This window comes from Zootoca vivipara, chromosome 7, assembly GCF_965207765.1.
Source record: "Zootoca vivipara chromosome 7, rZooViv2.hap1.1, whole genome shotgun sequence".
Lineage (NCBI taxonomy): Eukaryota > Metazoa > Chordata > Lepidosauria > Squamata > Lacertidae > Zootoca > Zootoca vivipara.
In genome coordinates, this window is record NC_142590.1 from 23,588,833 (window position 1) to 23,608,518 (window position 19,686).

Here is a 19,686-nt window from a genome sequence, read left to right on the forward strand (position 1 = left end):
AAAAGGGTAGTGCAATTTGTAGAAGGCAGGTGTAGTTGGAAATAATGTGTACCTTCTTCTGTTCATGATTTTTAGACAAAACTTCAAGGTGCTTCAGCAAAATAGGAAACAAAAGGTAGAGGGATGTGTGTGTGTATCATTCTGCTTATTGCATGGCATAAAACATTAAAATTCATGAACACTACCAAGTTAGGGCAATTAATTTCAATAGATCTATTCTGGGTAGCACTTAGTTGTGTGCAACCCAGTTTCTCTTATAGCCACCCTTTCACGCAATAGTGGGCCGGCTTGCGCCAAGCCTACATATTTATTTAAATATTTAATGGTATGTTCCATTTAAGTTGGAGATAATGACTCTAGTTTGCATCTGTTTGCACCAAACCTTACAGCACATCTATGACAGGCTGTGTCATACTCCTTGCACAGCCTTTGAGGGGCAAACTGGGGGTGTGGGCATTTGCTGAGCAGATTCTGTAAGGGCAGCGCTATTGAGGGAGTGGGTACAGAGGGTATTGACATACCACGCCCACAGCTAAGAACATGAGTCAGGTTTTCTCCCAACAGCAAAACCATCCCTGAGCCGTTATGTAAGGATGGCTATGTAATGTGTTGGAAGAGTAGCAATGAGGGAGGGAAAGCGGATTTTCCTCTTAGTATTTTGAAATGCCCTAGCTGCACATGAAGTTTGCCTTATAGTCGGGCCTTTGAGCTCTCTCTTCTTCAACCAGAAGGTTAGGACTTGCAACCTGACCTGAAGCGAATCAAACTAGTGGTTTTAACATCACACTCACACAAGCCCTCTAATGTTTGGATTAAAGGTCAGTCTTAGGTTGAAAAAAGTTGAATATTCCTGTTAGCTCACCAGGTGACTGGGGGGGATCTCTAGGGTCTCAGGTAGAAGTCTTTCCCAGCCAGGGACGGCTCATCCTGTTTTTGCCGCTTGAGGCAAAACGGGAAGTGTCGCCCTGCCCTGTCGCTTCCACTGCTGGTGCTGATTTCCAGCAAGTTCTCATGTCCACCACAAGATCTTGTGAGATTTCGCTGAGATCTCGTGGGAAATTAGTGCTGATGCTGGCACCATGGAGGTGACAGGGCAGGTAGCAGTGCTCATTGGGGTGCCGCCTCAGGGACGTCCACTGCCTGAGGCAGCGGCTTCACCCTGCCTTATGGTTGGGGCAGGCCTGCTCCCAGCTCTACCACCTGACAACCTTAGGAACCTAGAATGCTGCCTTATATTGAACCATATTATTGGCCAATCTAGCTCATTATTGTCTACACCGATTGGAAGCAGACTGGGGTGTTTCCTAGCTCTAACTGGAGACTCCAGAGATTGAACTTGGGACCTTTTGCATGCTAAATGTGTTCTCTAGCACTAAACTATTGCCCTTCCTCACATGTTAACTGGTAAATTCAGGTATGCTTGGAGATCATGTGTTCTACCCTCCATATATTGCTTTCAAATAGGCTTTTGTTAAACTGTCCTTGGGATGGCATGTCAAATTAGATTCAAAGTGTGTGTTAGAGAACAAGATGGATTTGGTGGCTGTTTGCAGGCAGCAAAAAGTGAAAGCCGCTCTCCTCTTCAGGATGTGATTATGTATATTTTGTGGCTTCCTGTAATTTGATGGAGCGCATAGTAATACATTAACCAAAGAAAGGAGCAAAAAAGTTACCAGAGTCATGTGGGAGTAGGAGGGGGCATGACTGTGAGTGACATAACACATCTAATCTTGACATTTCTCCAATTCCCATAGCCTTTAGCTGAGATTTGCAGAAATGTCCTGATATGCACAGCAGCAACATGTCAGTAATTCTTAGACGTCAGAGCAACTCATCGGGCAAAACCAAAAAACTATTTTAGCTCCCTAAAAGTGAAATGCCTTTGTAAAGCCAAAGTTCAGTCTTTCCCCCAAGAGCTTATGAATCTGTTTGTTTTGAGTGATAAGGCTCATGGGCTGATTATTATTACTCCCTGAGAATCTTCCAGTAATATTTGAAAATATCATTGTTTTATTTCCCTATTATAGAGATGGGGAATATTTTTGGCTCTTTGGGCCTGATCTTCATCAGGATCTAGACTTGCGTGCCAAACTTCACAAGTGGGGAGGGTTCCCCATTTGTTAGTCACCTGACATCACGGTAACATCAGGTGATTGAGCACTTTAAAATTCTGAAGTCGGGAGTACCACGTGCAGCCCACCCAGGAGATTTTGGGTGTGTGTGGGACTTTCCCCATGGGAAACTCCCTTACGCATATGATCAAACAGACTTTGCAAAGAAAAGTCAGCATAGCAAGACTGCTCAGGCTATTTTGTGCCTGAGGCAGAAAATCCCACAAGTACCTCTCCAGGTGATTGCTGGAACTGGATTGGATGCTGGCTCTGGCATTCAGTGATTATCTCATTATCTGTGAAAAACCGGGCCTGCAGGACAACACTTTTCAGATCAGATACCCATTGCAAGAATGTGTATCGGAAGCTTAACTTTCCTAAACACACTGTGCTGCAGTTTTTATTTGGCTTTCTGTTTTAAGGATTTTGCAAATTGGTCAGGTGCTGCAGGATCTACAACTTGTTTCTAAATCTAAAGCACCGTGTAGGGAAGAGGAGATGTACACTGGGATCAAAAGCTAAGCAATTCCTTTTTCTTTATTTAAAATAATGCCTTCCATAGTCATTTTTACATTTTAAACAACTAAACATTTGCATTCTGCACATGAACTCAAAAAGTTCCTAAGGTCATTGGAGCAATAAATACACTTGAGAACTTTGCTGGACCTCAGCTCTCATAATCTCTGACCATTGGCCATGCTTACTGCAACTGATGGGAGATGTAGTTCAACCACATGTGGAAGGCCACACATTAGCCAACCCTGCTTTAGATCAGGGGTTCCCAACAAAATTTTCTCGAGGACCCCTCATCGAGCCGCTATTGTGACAAGGACCCCCATTATTGTGACAAGGACCCCCAGGGAGGAGGGAGGGGAATGGAGAAGACAGGGTACCTGCGCAGTAGCGCACAAATGAAGCCGACGCGCGCAAAGCATCTTGGGGAGGTGAGCGTTAGTAGAATGCGCGCGCTGCCTCTTTGCAAAACAGTAGTGTTTGTAAAGCGCCACCTAACAGCATACAGCAGAACTACTGCCTATCTAATTCTAGTTTTGCGCTAGACTCTGCTCATGCAGGAAGTGGCCAAAACAAAAAATCTGTTATCATACGAAATATATTTAATATATTTTTTATTCTAATAGCATCTTGAGGACCCCTCTGGCATAGCTCGCGGACCCCTGGGGGTCCCCGGACCACCTGTTGGGAACCACTGCTTTAGATAAAACACTGAAAAACTTTAGTTTTCCCTTTTAACAGGAACTCACCTTAGCTGTTGGGTCTTTTTACAAGCATAGGATCAAAAGTTGGCTGAATGTGTGGTGCCAAGGCAGGGGCCTGTTGGTGTAATCCGATCACCCCACCCCAGTGTGGCTCCTGCTTGTCATCTAAACATGACTTCTGAATGCCTTATTTCTAAAGGCAAGAGGAAGTACTAATGGCGGCGCCACCCCGCCATTTAGAACAGTGGGAGAAAGGTCTAGCTCTCCTGTCTTCTTTTGGAGGGTTTCCCATAACCCTGGCCATTTTGGGAAATAGGATGCTGGATTAGATAGATAGGTCCTTGGTTTGATCCAGCAGTGCTCTCTTTGCGTTCTTCTGCCCCTGCCCTCCATGCCATCGTCTGAAGCTCTGAACAGAATCTGTATATGCACAATTGTATATACACAAGAACCCTGCAAAAAGTAAGGCCTCCCATGTGTATTGTCTCGGTTCAGAGGCCAGGGGTGGGGTCTGCCCCTGTGATTCATCTCCCCCACCTCTTCCACACATTCAGTGTACCCTGCTGGTCATCTGAACAAGGCCGTAGGTCTGGATGCCTTCCAGATGGCCAATGGTCAGGGATGCTGGAAGGCATTTGGATTGGCATCACTTTGGAGGCAAGAAACCATGTCAGAATCTCTGTATGAAGCAGCTACTTCACATTTGCTTTGCTGAAAAGCTGATTCTGTTTTTTAAAAAATAGAAAGGCATTAGAGGGCCATGATTCAACAATGTCACTTAAGTAATGTCAGTGAGTTCAGCAGAGTGACTTCTAAGAGGAAGGGTTTGCTCTGAAGTAATGCTGAGCTCAGAGGTGGCCAACTGTGATCCTCCACATGTAGTTGCATTGCAATTCCCATCAGCCCAAACTAGCATGGCCAATGACCAGGGATGATGGAAGTTGTAGTCCAACAAACATCTGGAGGGTCCAGATGTTGCCTACCCCTGGTTTAGCTTGTCACTGAATGCTGGCAGAATGGGAAGAGCCTTGCGTTGTGCTGGATATTTTCTCAGTCGAGGCTGGAGGTCATGAACACTGACAGGAAGCAAGCCTTAGGAACTTTGCTGTGATAAGGAGATCAGGAATAGGAAGCTGTTTTTCATGCCGCAGAGAAAAAGTTAGACTGAGAAGATGATAGAATGCAAATAGGTGGAAAGCAAAGCAGGGAAATAAGTGGGACGGGAAGGAGATAATATGAGAAACAGATGGTGACATTTGGGGAACGGTACAGAAAGCGGAGAATGAAGGACCCAGTAAGACAGTTATGCCCAGTTCCTGTTAGAAATGACAAAAAAGGTTGTCCGGTCAGTGTGTAATCTGAAGTATATTTATTGTTCTTTTTTGGCTTAGAACAGTTGGAGGAATAGGAACAAGTAGCCATAATCACTAGAGGAAGGAAACTGTGAAGGCCTGAGGGACTTCGTTTACGAGAACAGAATATAATATGCACGTTGGTTGGAGCTCGATGGCATTCAGAAGGTAGAAATACTGCCTTTCTGCAAGTTTTCAATGTAGGACAGCACGTGGTGCAGACTGGTCCCTCACCATTTTTCACTTTTTCTGGCTATAGACAAAAGATGAGATTTTCAGCATCATACAGCTTCATCTCAAGAATACAGGGAACTGGGGAACCTGGCTTATAGCAGATTCCTTTAATATATAGTAGCCATTGTAGTCCATGCCACTGAATGCCATGTAATATGTACTGGATTGAGATACTGACATCTTTCTTTTACATCTTAATTTTTGTGGGGTTTTTTTTTGTTTTGTTGATCATGCTATATTGCAGACTCTCTTTAGGTGTGATGAGAGGGAAGAAACCACTGGGGACTATGAATAGGTCCTCTTGTAGAAATGTGGTGGCATGTTAACGGGTCAGAAATGGGGTTGGCAGGCCTTCTTTAAGAGAGTTATGTAACCCTCCAGCACCCTCTCTTTCCTGTGCAATGAAAGACTGACTTCGGCCGTAATCCTAAACACATTCACAAGTAAAAGCCCCATTGATGCCAACTGCTGCCAGGGTTGTGCCCTTTGCTACTGAGAGACGGAGTTGCTTTATCTCCCATGACCTCTTTTTTGTCCACCACTTCAGCAAGGCTCTCCACACCACAAAGAACAGCATTGCTGGATTATGTACTGACCTTAAGGAAAGAGTGATCTAACCAACGGCTACAATTTTCCTATTCAGGGTGTCCTGTTTAGCGCGTCTGTATCAAGTGATTCTTGGTTCCTGGTTCTCTTCTGTTCATTGTCTGGGCAAATGCTCATGGGTGCCAGTTTTAAAAGCTTTCAAAATGCTTTATTCATGGACTGTAGCATGTATGATAGCTGGCATTTTTGCATTATTCAAGGAACTGTGAAGGTTGCTTTGGTAATTGTGTCTTTGCCGTTTCGACAATTCATTCTTCTTGCATCATGAAGGCCCATCATTCCATGTATCTGATAAAGTGAACTCTAGTCCATGAGACTGTTTGCCACATGGGCACTGCAGTCCAAACCCCATTGGCACTTGGCCAGGGGAGGCCTTGGATAGAGCAGAGGTATCCTTCCACCCAGCTCTGCTGGCCTCTGCACATGGAGTGAACAGATAGACATTTAGAAATGGCTCCAGTGGAATCACCACAACACCAACTTGCAGAAAGCCCTGAAACATGGTGTTGCAGGTGCGGGGAGTGGCTGAGCTAGGATCTATTGGATTCCAATCTGCCCATAGTGCCAATACATGGTAGCACTGGGCCCAATCCAGACTGCAGACTGGTGCAGCAATTGGTCTGTCCTCCTACCTCCTGTCCTGGCCAGCGTGTGGATGCTATGGTGATCCTGCTGTTCTGTTTTGCCCTACCCTGTAGCAGTCATGATTTGAATTGCACCATAGATACATAGTCTTTAGAAGGCCTGCATTTTGATGTAACAAACACAGCTGTATTTATTGAATTGTGTTGTGGCAGTTGGAATGTCGAACTGGAACCTTGGAAATTTCTACTCATAATGAGTCCCGCTGTATGGCTTGAAGCAAGTGACACTCTCTTAGCCTAACCTACCTCTGAGAGCTATTGCAAGGATAAAATTGGGCGACTGTATGCTACCACGATCTCCTTAGAAGGAAGGTGGAATATAAATGCATTAAATAAATAAATAGTACTGCTAACCTCAGACACATGTGTTAAAAAAGTTATGTCAACCAAAGAGTGCAGGAAATAACTTTCTATTTTGACCTAGGAGTTAGCTGCCCATGGCTTTTGCCATCTTACAACTGTGTGTGTGTGTGTGTGTGTGGTTAAACTGCAGAGCTTAAAATGAATGCTGCATACGAGGAAAATGCTCTTAATTCAAACAGAGCTTAGACTTTTCGGAGTTTCAAGATGAATGCTGCTATATTACTACTACTACTACTACTACTACTACTACTACTACAGCATTCATCTTGAAACTCTGAAAAGTTTCCCCAGCCACTCTGGGCGATTTACAGCATATCTAAAAACAAAATAAGAACATCAATGATTAAAAACAAGCAAGAATAGCTTTCATTGTAAGTGTGATGCTGGCTGGACCAGTAAGGCAGTGTAGAGATGTATAGAGTTTGCACTCCGGTGAGTCCAGTATGGATTCACACTTGCCCTTTTCTTTTGTAAGGACTATAGCCTTCCTCATATAATTGAGTTACAGAGCAACTGATGCTTCCTGTTTTCAGCAGAAACACCGGCTGGGTAGAGTGCTGATTGGTTGGCCCTTGTGGCAATCACAAAGCCTCATCACTCCTTCCTTCTTGCTGCCAATGTTTTGTGGTTTATTTTTGACCAGCATAAAAACTGGGTAAAAAGCCAGGCGTCTGATTATTATTATTTACATCAAGCCAAAAAACCCGGCTGAAGCATGGGGAGGAGACATGAAAACCAGTGCTCGATTAGTAGCCAGATAAGAGGGTGATTTAGGGGACTGGTGAGATTTGAATCTGCCTCATTCAGCAACAGCAACAATATAGACAGTACTTGCTCCTATAGATAGATACCGTACATATACACTGTAATGTTGCAGATAATTGCTTATGTTTTCCCTACTTGAATACATTTCTTCCTTTTCTAAAACATTATTCCAAAATAGCAACTTTTCCTCTTTAGTTTAAATTTACATTCCCCTTCTGCCTTGTAGGAGTTACGTAGAGCCGAGATAATGGATGATTACATTCCAGTATAGGATCATCACATGCATAGTTCTTTAATTTCAGTGACACTTGTACAGAGACGTTACTGATAGTGTGATATATCACTGCCATGAAACACTTCTTCAGATGAGTTTTCAGATGAGAAAAACATTCCTGCAGTGAATGGTTAATAACATGTTAGGTCCATCCCTTTAAAATGTAAGTGCAGTTGATTCCACACAGAGTTAGTTGGACCTTTATTCTGCTGAATAGTTTGAGAAATTAGAGGCTTCTTTTCTGGGCTTGTAAACACCTTAAAACGTCATTGCCAGCTCTCCTTGTAATTTATTATTATTAATCTTTATTAAATTTTTATACCACCTTTCATCCGCAAATCTCGGGGCGGTTCACAACATACAAATGCAATATAAAAAATACAAAATCTATCTATCTATATATAAATGTAAACTGGGGATGTCCAATGTTCAACGAAACCGCTTGACCGATTGCATTCAAATTTTGACACAAAGTCAAATGTGACTACGAGAGCAAGTCCATAACAAATACAGATGTCACACCTGGGCCAGGTAAAACCCCCAAAACCACATGTTCCAGAACTCACAAATCAGACAAAAGTGCATGCTGGGAGCACAGGAGAGGTTGCAAAACAGCGCCCTCTAGTGATGGCTACACTGGTACTGCACCTAGGAAAACTTCCATCTCCACAGCATCTCGGCTTGGCTTTCCAGATTGGGCCGAGTGGAGGTGGGGGCTTGCCTGGGTGGGGGGTGGGGGATGGGGGAGAAGGGGGCGGGATCGGTCATGGGTTGGGACAGGGTGGGGCCAATCACAGGGATGAGCCGGGGGTGGGGGGAGGAGAGGAGGGGAGGGGCTGGGATGGGTCATGGGTCGGGACAGGGTGGGGGGACTCACAGGGATGCACCTGTGCAAACAGAACATGTGTAAAACAGGGGGACTCTGAAGGTGAGGGGAATCTGAAGGGGGACTCTGAGGCTCCATTTAACAGACTGAGCCACAGCAACGCGTGGCAGGGCCAGCTAGTACATAATAAAAATAAGAGCAAAAACAAACCAATATTTTCCCTCAACAACACATTTGACAGAGTATCAGTTGTTCATCAGCCAAAGGCCTGGTTGAAAAGTAACATTTTTGCCTGGCACCTAAAGGTGTATAATGAAGGCACCAGACAAACATCTGTGAGGAGAGCATTCCACAAACGGAGCCACCACAGAAAAAGTCTGTTCTTGTGTTGCCACCCTCTGGACCTCCTGTGGAGGAGGCACACAAAGTATTGTAATTTGTGGTTTGTGCCCTGAATGCTTGACACAAGAGAGCCTACAAGTAGTATCATAAATCACAGAGTTTTCTTAATATATTGCCTAATGACTATCTTGGGCAGGAAAAGTAATCTTTTTTAAAAATGCACAGTCCATAACAACAATTAATATTAGGGGCTTAGAATTCTTTTCCAGAAACCCACACTGTAAGTTTATGACAGCACTTTAAAACTTCTTCTATATGTGGATGTATTTGTTTCTGATTTGGTCAGTTGATTGACTTTAAGTCTCGTTATATGGAAGAGGATTTTACATTTTCAAAGAAGAAGAAGAAAAAGAAGTATCTGGCCACATGTAGCTCACATGTTTTACTTTTGGAAACCCATAGATGAACTTCCAGTAAATCTGCGGTTACACATTGGAATGGATTGTAAAGAACACATTATTTTGTTCCAAAGTCAACAGCAAAGTGTTCTTCTGCAGAATACGTGCAGTACTGTGGTTTTAATTTGTGTATGAGTGTGTAGGAAGGAGAGAGAGAATCTGGAAGCGTTGGTTAACACATCAGGGAGAAAGCTTGCTTAAAAGCACTTCTTCCTGACTTGTACACTTTCCATATGCAAAGAGATCTTGGCGCATGTGTGTGTGTCCATGCAGGAGGAACAGTTTAAAACATGAAACACTCAGACCAACATTGTTCAGTGTAGCATTCTGTTGCCTCTCAGTCTTCCATGCGGGTAGACAAATTTGCCAAGATACTTCCTAATCATATGGAACCTTACTCTGGAACAACAAAATATGGACTAGCTGTTGGTTATCAACTGCATTGCTTTTCAACACTGCAATGGGTGGAAGTTTCATTCATTGTCCATGAATTATAGACACATATGGAACTATACATTTATAAATTATTTGGGGTGGTGGATGGGCAAGATTGTTGAGACAGTGGTGACTGGTCAGCTTCAGGCGTGGTTGGAGGAAAAGGGTTATCTGGACCCATTTCATTGTGGCTTCAGGCCTATTTTCAGAACCGAAGGAGCCTTGAGGCACTTACTGATGACCTAGAATCATAGAATTATAGAGTTGGAAGGAACCTCCAAGCTGTCTAGCCCCTGCAGTGCAGGAATCTCAACCTTGAAGGAAGAAGAGTCCACCACCTCGCATGGGAGTCTGTTCCGCTGTCAAACAGACCTTTGAGTAACTTCTGCCCTCCCATAAAGTTTTGAGAAACCTATGCTGCGTAATCATCTTCTGAGAAGCCTGCCTTGCTTCTGACGGTAAGATCCCCATTGAGTGCCCTGTCTGAGCCCCCACAGCAAAAGACCAAGAGAAGGAGGTGGCCTCACAGCTGTTTGGAGCCTAAGTCATTTAGGGCTTTAAGCACTGGGATTGGCAGCTTGAGTTTGGCCCGGAACTGAACTGGCAGCCAATCCCTGACTGTTGACTTTGCTAGCTGGGACTGTAATAGGAGTTGAAACCCAGCAACAGCTTTAGGACACCCAAGTGGGTTCCTCACACCTTAGCAGAATGCCCCTCTCCATCTCAAAATGGCCTCATCTCATTTTGAGATGTGGAAATCCTAAGGGATGTGTGTATGGAAACCTGAGAAGAGCTGATAATTTTGTATAGCTTCTGTGATTCTCAAGATTTTTGAGGCACTAGCTGCCATCATTGATGGTAGGCAAAGTTAGGCCTGGCACACAATCCTGGCACACAATCATTTTAAAGTGAGTATAGTCAAGGCCATGACATGGTTTGGTTCATAAGCAGGAGTTGACTCAAAGTCTGCTTTGTGATTGTGCTAAATTTTGATCAAAGGCTGCCCACCCATGATCAGATTTATTCTGTTGCAACAGTGAGTTCTAGAAAGATATGCTTGTAAAAATTAAAAGGGGGTTTCTCGGGATTTTGCATTGGAGGCTCTGGCTTGGAGCCAAATAGAGTGAATGAGAGTAGAATGCAAAATGAGTGATGGGTTTGTGGTTACACTGGGAGAGAATTAAACCTGTGACTGTAATATAACTGGTTTTTCTTTCATTGTTCCTCAGTATAAAGGCTTCCTTTCTTTTTCTTTTTAAGGGTGCTGGCTTTCTCTGTGTTTAGTATTGTGTAGAAAGTCATTTCTCTGTAAGACATGCTTTTAAAAGTATTATTTTTAATTTTCTCTTTGCAGGTAACTGAAGACTGTATCAAAGCACCTATAGGTGTTACATTTTCCCCGAAGGGTGCCCACCAGGCACACAAAGAACTACAAAGGAAGTTGATCCGAAGACCCCTGGTGTGGCAAGAATGACTTCAAGTTGTATGATTCCAGTGTTTGCTTTGATGATTGGGTGTTTAGCCTCTGCAGGTAAGTAGCCTCAATGTCAATTTGGGCTTCCAAATGTTGCAAGCACTTGGATTTAATTGCAGGTTACATTTTTTTTAAATCACTGGGAGTCATTTAGTTCAATACCAATGTAAATTTTCCCTGGTGTGACTGCATTAGCAATAAATAATATTAGGAAGCTTATTATGGTCTACTACCGTACTACAGGCAAAACTGCAAATTGTAACAGAATGGGTGTGTCCGTATTCTACCTGTGGGCTTCTCATAGGCAGTTGGTGGCTTCCATGGGAAACATGATACAGAACTATATAGATGTTTGGTCTGATCCAGCAGAACTGCTCTTTTGTACTTAAAATGGGCCATTTCCGCCCATGTGTGCTTGCTGCTCATTAAGATTTGTTGGAGCAACTCCCCTTCACATCCCATTCAACATCTGAGTTTTGTTTGCCTGGGACACAGGAGAGACCTTTCTCTGTAGTCATGCCTATGCTTGGGAACTCCCTTCCGAGAAACGCCTGCCTTGACCTCTCCCTGATTGTGAGCCACTGGAAGGCCAAGGCATTTCTCCTTAGACCAGTGTTAGATCAGCCAAACTGCTCATGTTTTTAAAGTAATTGGTTTTGAGTTTTTAATCTTCACTGTCCTGATACATTTTCATCTTTTTGTTGGCTTTGTGTTGGCCACATTTGCACATAATGCAAAACCAAGATCTAGTGCTATCTGCACAAACAGGAAGGAGCCTGAGTGAAGCACCAGGCTTGAGAGCTTCTGCCTCCCTTCCTGTGCTGCCTGAAGAACTTTGCTAGTGTTTAGTTTCAGATTTCATTAATCATGGCTTATTGTGCTGTGCAAACCAGAGAGTGTCCTTTAAAACAAACACTGGTCAGTTGCAAAGCAAGCCAACTTCTCAAGCATGGCCTGATTTCCATGCAACACCAATGCAAGGTTAATGGAAGCCAAGGTATATAAACCAACAAACCATGGCTCATGAGTGTGGATTTTGTGGTTAATAAACCATGGTAAAGAGGCTGGGCCAGGTTTGGACAATCAAATTACATCATGGTTTATAAACCATGGCATATGCATATACTTGACTTGTTCAAGTAACCAGATTTTGCGTTAAACTATGGTGTCTGATTCATATGCAATGTTAAGCCAGGAATCTCTGAAAGTAAATGTTAGTAAAGTCCTTCTTCCAAGCTGGACAGGAGGAATGGGGCAAGGGCAGGGGACAGCCCTGTGGCTTTGGTTAGGCTCTTTCCTGCTTGCACACATGACACTACACCTTGGTTTTAGAGAAAAACTATGAAATACATGCCGGCTCAAATACATACCAGCAGCAAGTTCATATGTTTTCTAATCCATGGTGTTCTGAAATGGTTTCTGAAGCCCACAAGTGCTTTTTGTTCTGGCACAAAAGTATAGAGTCCAGAGGGAAGTGTCCAAGATGATGTAGTGGGGAGACAGTGGACAGTGGATGGATGTCTCGTTTAAATATGAGATGTTCTCATTGTGGAAATGGTGACCAACTGCAGGGAAAGACATGTCTGACCAATAAAGTGCATTACAAGCTGGCCTCTTCTCTCTCTCTCTCTTTTTCATCAATTGCATGGAAAATAATACTCTTTCAAAAATATGTTTAAACCTTCTGGGACTTTCTCCAGGGTTTAACTTCAATGAAGGCGTCCAGCCAGTGCTTATTTTGATTCGTTAACAAGAAGTGATTCCTGGATGTTGTAATGATCTTATTTGGTGACAGATAAATATTTAAAAGTAGGCCAAATGTGTCTGAAGGTGATGTGCAGGATATCGATGGTTAATAGCAATACTTAGCATTTTTGACTGCTCAAAGGACTTTACATACATCATCTCAGTTATCCTTATGACAACTTTGAAACATTAGCCAGCATTGCTATCACCTACTTCAGAGAAGTTGATGGCTTATCTAATGCTACCAGCTGAATTAATAACCAAAGTGAGATTTGAACTAAAGTTCTTTTAGGCTGCAATCCCATTCTCACTTAGGTAAGCCCATTGAACACAGTGGAGATTGCTTCTGAGTAGACATATCTAGGGTTCCAGCCTTAATTATTATTTTCTGCTTGCGATTGCATCAACAAATGATTTCGTTGGCTCAGACAGGATCTTACTCGATGATTTTGGAAAACAGAAGTTGCATTTCATCAGCACAAATAAATTAGTGGTTGTGGGGGAAGGGGAATGAAGTTAACCTCTTGGATATATCTTGAAGATTATTTTTTTATGAATTTTTTCCCATGAGACATCCCAAAAGGATTTGCAATATTTGCCCTCTCTAAAACAATCTTGGAGGTTGTGGACCTCGATTGCTGGGGAGGAGTAATCTTTTGACTAGTACAGTCTTTGGTCCTCAGTTTCCCAGCTCATTTACAAAGGTCACCAGTACCTTAGACATAGCCTTACAAAGCGGTTCTTACGAGGATAAAGGGAAGGAGAAATCCATGCTTGTATGCCATTTTGAGCCCCTTTGAAGAGTGGCATCCTTTAAGACTTTGACTGCATCAGTTTCCCACAGACATCTGGTTGTCCACTGTGAGAACAGGATGCTGGACTAGATGAGCCATTGGCCAGATGCAGCAGGCTCTTGTGTTCTTGCATCCTTGTTGCATCATTTCCCCAAATTATGATAGGTACCAAACAGCCTTCATGTGTTATTAGATAATACTGTACAGTAACAGTATTACAGTACTATTATTAAATAGCAACAGTATTACTATGTGTTACTGAATAATACCGAACAGTGGGTTTCCCCACCCAAACCAGTGGGATAGTGTCCTCCTTACTTATAACACTAATAAAGTGTTTTTCTTATTATAAAAAAGTCTGTGTATGAAAGACAATATAGCACGGGTCTTTTAACAACGAATAGTAATGCGTTCCCTTTTTGAAATCTGTTTTCCCTCTTTCATCAATTCTGTTATTTCGTCCTGATAAGGAAACTGTGTTGCATCTCAGTTCTAAAGTCGTGCAACACCATGGTGACGATTGGCATGGAAATGGACAATAAAAATAAACATCCCATTTACGGCTGTGAGTTTTTTTTTTAGCTTTGTTTTCCTGGAAGGAAAATCCTCATGGGCTTCCTAGAGTGGATTTGCAAAATAAATTAGAAATTAAGATAGTAGAAACCCCTTGAACAGCATTGTTAATTGTATCATGGGAACTGGATGAGGATAAGGAAATGTTCACCCACTTGTGTTCTCTCTCTCCCCCTTGCTGAACATCTTCCAGGTTCAATAAAGCTCAACAATTTATGTCACTGTTTCCTTCATTATATTTAGTCAGATTTCATTGGAAAGTAAAAGATACAAACTTGTTTCCTTTCCTGAGGGGAGAAATAGCATGTGGACTGATCTTACATGGCTTTCTTAATTTGAACAACTTGTAAAGACTTGAGGTTTGTTTGTTTTACTTTTTTTATTTATTAAATTTCCATGCCACCCATCATCCAAGGATCACAGGGCGGTTTACAATATAAAAATACATAACATAGTAACAATCAAAAACAATATCTCCCCTTTACTATTTAGGAAATAGTAATGTTTTGCAAATAGATGTGTATTTTTAACATAAGAAAACAGCACACACAGAGAAGTTGAAAGGTGATAAAATGAATGGGTCAAATTGTACCAGTTTTGGTACATCGGGTTATCAAATGCAGCAGTAGAAATGCTCCAGAGGTAATGAACAAGATTCTCTCCAACTGTTGTTTGACTACAGTTCTCATCATCCCTCACCATTGGGCCTGCTAGTTGGTGCTCATGGGAGTTGTAGTCAAGCAGCAGCTGAAGGGCACCATATTGGTTGTATCTTGTACCTGTATCTTGAAGCAGATCCATAAAAGAAGATAAGAAGATCCATAAAAGAAGATAACCATGAGACTCTAAGGAACCTGAAGGCTATTCAATCCAGCATTTATAGCTAATCTGCCCACATCACCTAGATTATTTTAACTTCTAATATCTGTAATCACCTGCCTTAAGTATCTTCAAAAGTTGGAAAAATGGTTTAGAAATGATATAGAGAAGTGTTTGTTTTCCTTGGAAGCTAGACCTCTGTATTTGAAGATTATTAAGTCTGAGTCCCCCTGGTTTTCTGATATTGCTTGCCTGTTCATATGACTCTTCCAGTGGCCTCTTTTAAAGCATGTATTAAAGACACCCCCCACCCCCTGATTTGAGGTTGTTGATATTGTTTCTGTGTGTCAGAATTGTGCAAGTTATGTCTTCTTTGGCTTTCATAAAGCTCTGGTTCACTAGTGGTATATTCTGGCCAAATGGCTCGCTCTTGACATATTCCTCTATTTTTTCAGAGCTTGCCTGCAAATTTGGTCCCCTGTGGCTTTGATGCAGCAGAGGATTAATAAGAATGCTCACTGAGTAAATATGGAAAATGGGCATTTCGTTAAATCTGACACTAGATTGTGCTAGATGAATTCTCAAAAGCATGATACTACAGGGCAGTAGAACATCTACAGTGGGGTATGTTCAGGATTTGGAATTCTGTACAAATAGGTATTCAGTGTGTATTATTAATTTATCCAAAGCACCAAGCCAAAAAAGATGTTCTGCGTCGCATTCTTAGGTTTTCTTTTTCTACTTTGCTGCTGTTCTTCTGTTCCACTTCCTATACTGTGTGAAGTATGACTTTGTGCCAAAAAGAAATTTTTGCTGAGGTTTCCTTGAGTGCTACTGAAACTCAAGCAAGAGGAGATTTCCAGAGAGGAAATGAGTTGTGAAATGCTACAAGCCTTTGTACTATGTAATTGCCCTCCTTGATAGTTCTGCTAAGTGATACATTTGAAGATGCAAAACTTTCAGGTGCAAATAATGCATACTTCATTGTGTTATTACTGCAAAAAATCATTGTTTGTTACCTAGCAAAAATAAGAGAGCATGCATTTTTATTCATTTATTGCGGCATATCTCTATGAAAATGTGTTTTTTTGGGTGGGGTGGAATCAAGGTTAAAAACAAAATAGGCACCAGGGAAATCTTACCATCAAAATCAAACTCCAAAATCTCCCCCACAAATGCCAGGAAAGCAGCACAGTGAAAATCAATATAGGGCATGGCAAAAATAGTCGGTTTTCAAATGTCAGCTGAAATAGAAAAGTTTTTTTCCTGCCTATGAAAGGGCAGCAAGGGGGTGGTTGACAATCTGCTTCTGAGCTGTGATGCTAGCAATAACTTACAAAGGCTTAAAACAATTTGGGACCTAGGCATTTCAAGGACTGCTTCTTCCTGTACTGTTCTGTCCATCAGAAGCAGCTTTTTCTGGGTAACATGGAGCTGCAACACTTGCTTCCTGGAAGACAGAGGGGCCAGATGGTGAGGTCAGCACACTGCAGACACATAGGCAGGAGGCTGGATTAGCTCCACTGGTGCAATGGGAATACTGGATTGCCTCCCCAATTGTGGAATGCTCTTCCCAGAGAGACTCGCCAGGCGCCATCATTACATGTTTTTATCACTTTCTGCCATCCATGCATGCAAGAGGCATTATCAGAGTTCAAGGACCCGTTCCAACCAGGCAAGAACTTCCAGGGAGGCTGCAAAGCAGGGCTGGTAAGGAATATGGACTCAGGGGAAGATGTGTGTCCTGAGGGGCTGCGTTTGGTCCCCTCGCCTGAGGTTCCCCACCCCTTTTATAGAGTATAACAGAACTTTGGAATATGGACTATATTTATAAAGTGCCTATTTATAATACAGAAGTTGCAATGCAATTTATCCTTTGTAACTTACAAAGCAACCCATCAAGCACCAGGAACCTCTGTCCCACAGGCAAAATTAGACCTGGCAGACAGTTATCCTAATACTGTTTAGGAATCAACAACGGTTGTTTTCCCCAAGCCATACCCATGACATCAGGTGTGGGACATGCAAAGATGCAGCTGGAAAGGAACATTTGGGAGTTTTAAAGGATGCATCTCATTGTTCCTTGGCAAATGGGCTTTACATTTGGCCCGTTTTAAATTTGGCATCAAATGCAAGCAAGGGATTGGCTTCATTTTGGGAGGCTACAGTGTGCATCTTTGCACAAAAGCAAGACCAATTAAGCTAGATGGACTTCCTCCCAGGCAAGTGGATATAAGGCTGCAATAAAATAATAATAATAATTTCATTTCATGCAGGAGTGCAGAGCCCTTACCCAGAATGAATAAATGTACTCCTTGCTAAAGGTCTATACTTCTTAAACAATCATCAGTACAAGAAAAACAGCCAGTATTTCTGGCCAATAATGTTAACGATAAAATTCTAGCCAATAATGTTAATGATAAAATTAGGTTCTAAATCCACAAATGAAGCAGGCTTTCAGTTTTTGATATTTACAAAAGATTTCTTTCTTTTTTTTAAAGAACAGCTGGTATCTATGCGCTTGATGACTTTTATACTTGCCGTATAATCAAAACCTTGAGCAGTGACAACAACAATGTTGGCATAGGCAAATATATTCCAGTGGAAAAGTTTATCATATGCAAGGACTGTGGGAGTTCAATAGCATTTTTTAATGAGCATATCAGGACAGCAATTGTTTTTCCAACAGCAGATGCTTCATTTCTAGCCAAGACACTTGGGGCTATATTTTTTACACTACTTCATGTGTAACTTTGTTCCTCCTGCAGACAGTCCAGCTGTTTGATAGGTGTGTGTATTCCCCTGTGAGGTAGCCAGTGTTTTACAAGCTGTCAGTTACTTGCGTATGTACTGTCACCAAGCTGGTCTCTTAAGCATTTGTCCCCCATGCTGTTTGTTGATCACTTTCTAAGCGGAATATCCCATTTTGATGTAATATTCAGTCACAGGTTCATGGCTGGAAAAAGTATTTTAACAAGTGAAAAGCGAAAGCTCCCATCTCCAATTCTTACCAATATACAAATAGCATCTGTGAGGTTTGTTGAAAACTCCTTCCAGGCCACTTAGCCTTGCCCATTCATAATGTTGATGTACATGATAAACAGAGGAAATGTTGTTGCCACGATAGAAGGGGCTCAGCAGTGGAACAAACTTTGGTTTAGCAAGGAGAGAACTTAAGCATGAGCCTGGGTTCAGGTGGCACTTGCAGACCTTCCAAGAGTCCCTATTTTTCTTGGATAGTCCTGGATTTACATAAACCATTCTGGTTTCTGATTTGATCCCAGAATGTCCCACTTTTCCTTAGAATGTCCCAATTTCCATCTGAGAAATGTTGGAGGGTAGGTGTACCAGAGGTTCCCCTAGTGCTGTCATACACACTTAACTGGGAGCGAGCTCTGTTGAACTCAGTGCACTTTGCGTGGCAGCAAAAATAACCGGGAAGGAGCACAGTGATTGCAAGCTCCAGAGAGTAGCTTACTGTGTTGTGCAAACTAGACCTATAAGGGTTACAAAAGCATAATGTAGAAAGAAAGCACTTAGGGTAGGTCGAAAGCTTCCCCCAAATACATACATGCATGACTGCATTCACAAAACGTGCAGAGACTGATTTTGCAGAATCATAACTGACTTTCTACCGTGTGTGGCAATGTGAGCAAGTGCAAATTTTGCAGCTGCATTATAAGGAGAATGCTGGACCAGATAAACCTTGGGATGCTCCAGGAAGGCAATTACCACATTCTCATGTATTGCATGTGCTGTCATTTTTATGACACTCTGTTTACAGTTGACCCTAGTCTTCTATTTTAATAGGCAAAAGAGAGAAGCGAACCCAGTCTGGAGGTCATAAATGCCATAATATGATATGTATTTGTATTAACGGACGCATGTCTTCCAAGTGAACTGTCCAGATTTGTGTAACTTGCCTGGCAGATAACAAAGTTGAAATGTGTCCCAGTGCCTTTGATTTACAAACCCAACCCCCCCCCCCGAGCCCAGCTTAAGCTTCATATTAAGGATTCTGATGAGGACTTAGTTGTCTGGACCATCCATCTGCTTCTGAATAAATGTCAGTGTTAGGACATCTGAGTATTTATTAGTGGAAAATTTCCCAAACAGTTCATCCCGGGGCTGCAGTTATCTCATTTAATTTGGCTTTGAAGAACCATGTTGGAGGTAGTTTGTTTGAAGGTTTGCGTTTGGGTGCTAATGCATTTTAAAGCAGCATTTAATTGTTTTGCGGCTTCCCTTATGGTCTTTGAAAATTCATCTTTTTTAAAAAAAAATGCCTGTGTTTTATGGTAGTGGTGATTTGATTGGATGCTGCCTCATGCCAGTTGCTGTTTTTGGATTACTACCAACAATTTTCCTCTTTGAAATAATGTTCTCAGCCATATTGTTCTCATGGCTTGTGGCCACCACTGGACTGACCCTCCCCCTGGGAACCTCAGATTTTCACCCTGGCACTTTCAGGGAAATGAATTTGGCATAGTACTTATCAGACCCTAGAAGTGTCGTAATTTGGCATAAACCTGTCTAGTGGGGAAAGGACATGCCAGTTTTTAGTCTCTAGTGAGTATCAGCTGTTTCCGAGTCCAGGTTTATGCTCACATGTCCAGTTGGGGGAAGACAATGAGAGTCTGCTGTTCCACTCAG

The 19,686-nt window shown here is 42.3% G+C and overlaps 1 protein-coding gene across 3 annotated transcripts in view; it reads left to right on the plus strand.

Moving 5' to 3' along the window:
- The window catches only part of TGFBR3 (transforming growth factor beta receptor 3), a 136,063-nt gene that overhangs the window by 9,546 nt on the left and 106,831 nt on the right, over nt 1-19,686 (plus strand). For all 3 annotated transcript variants that reach the window (XM_035123643.3, XM_035123646.3, XM_035123645.3), the window contains exon 2: nt 10,982-11,158. In XM_035123643.3, coding sequence (XP_034979534.2) covers nt 11,098-11,158 — 61 coding nt within the window. In that variant the 5' untranslated portion in view covers nt 10,982-11,097. The remainder of the gene's footprint in view (nt 1-10,981; nt 11,159-19,686) is intronic.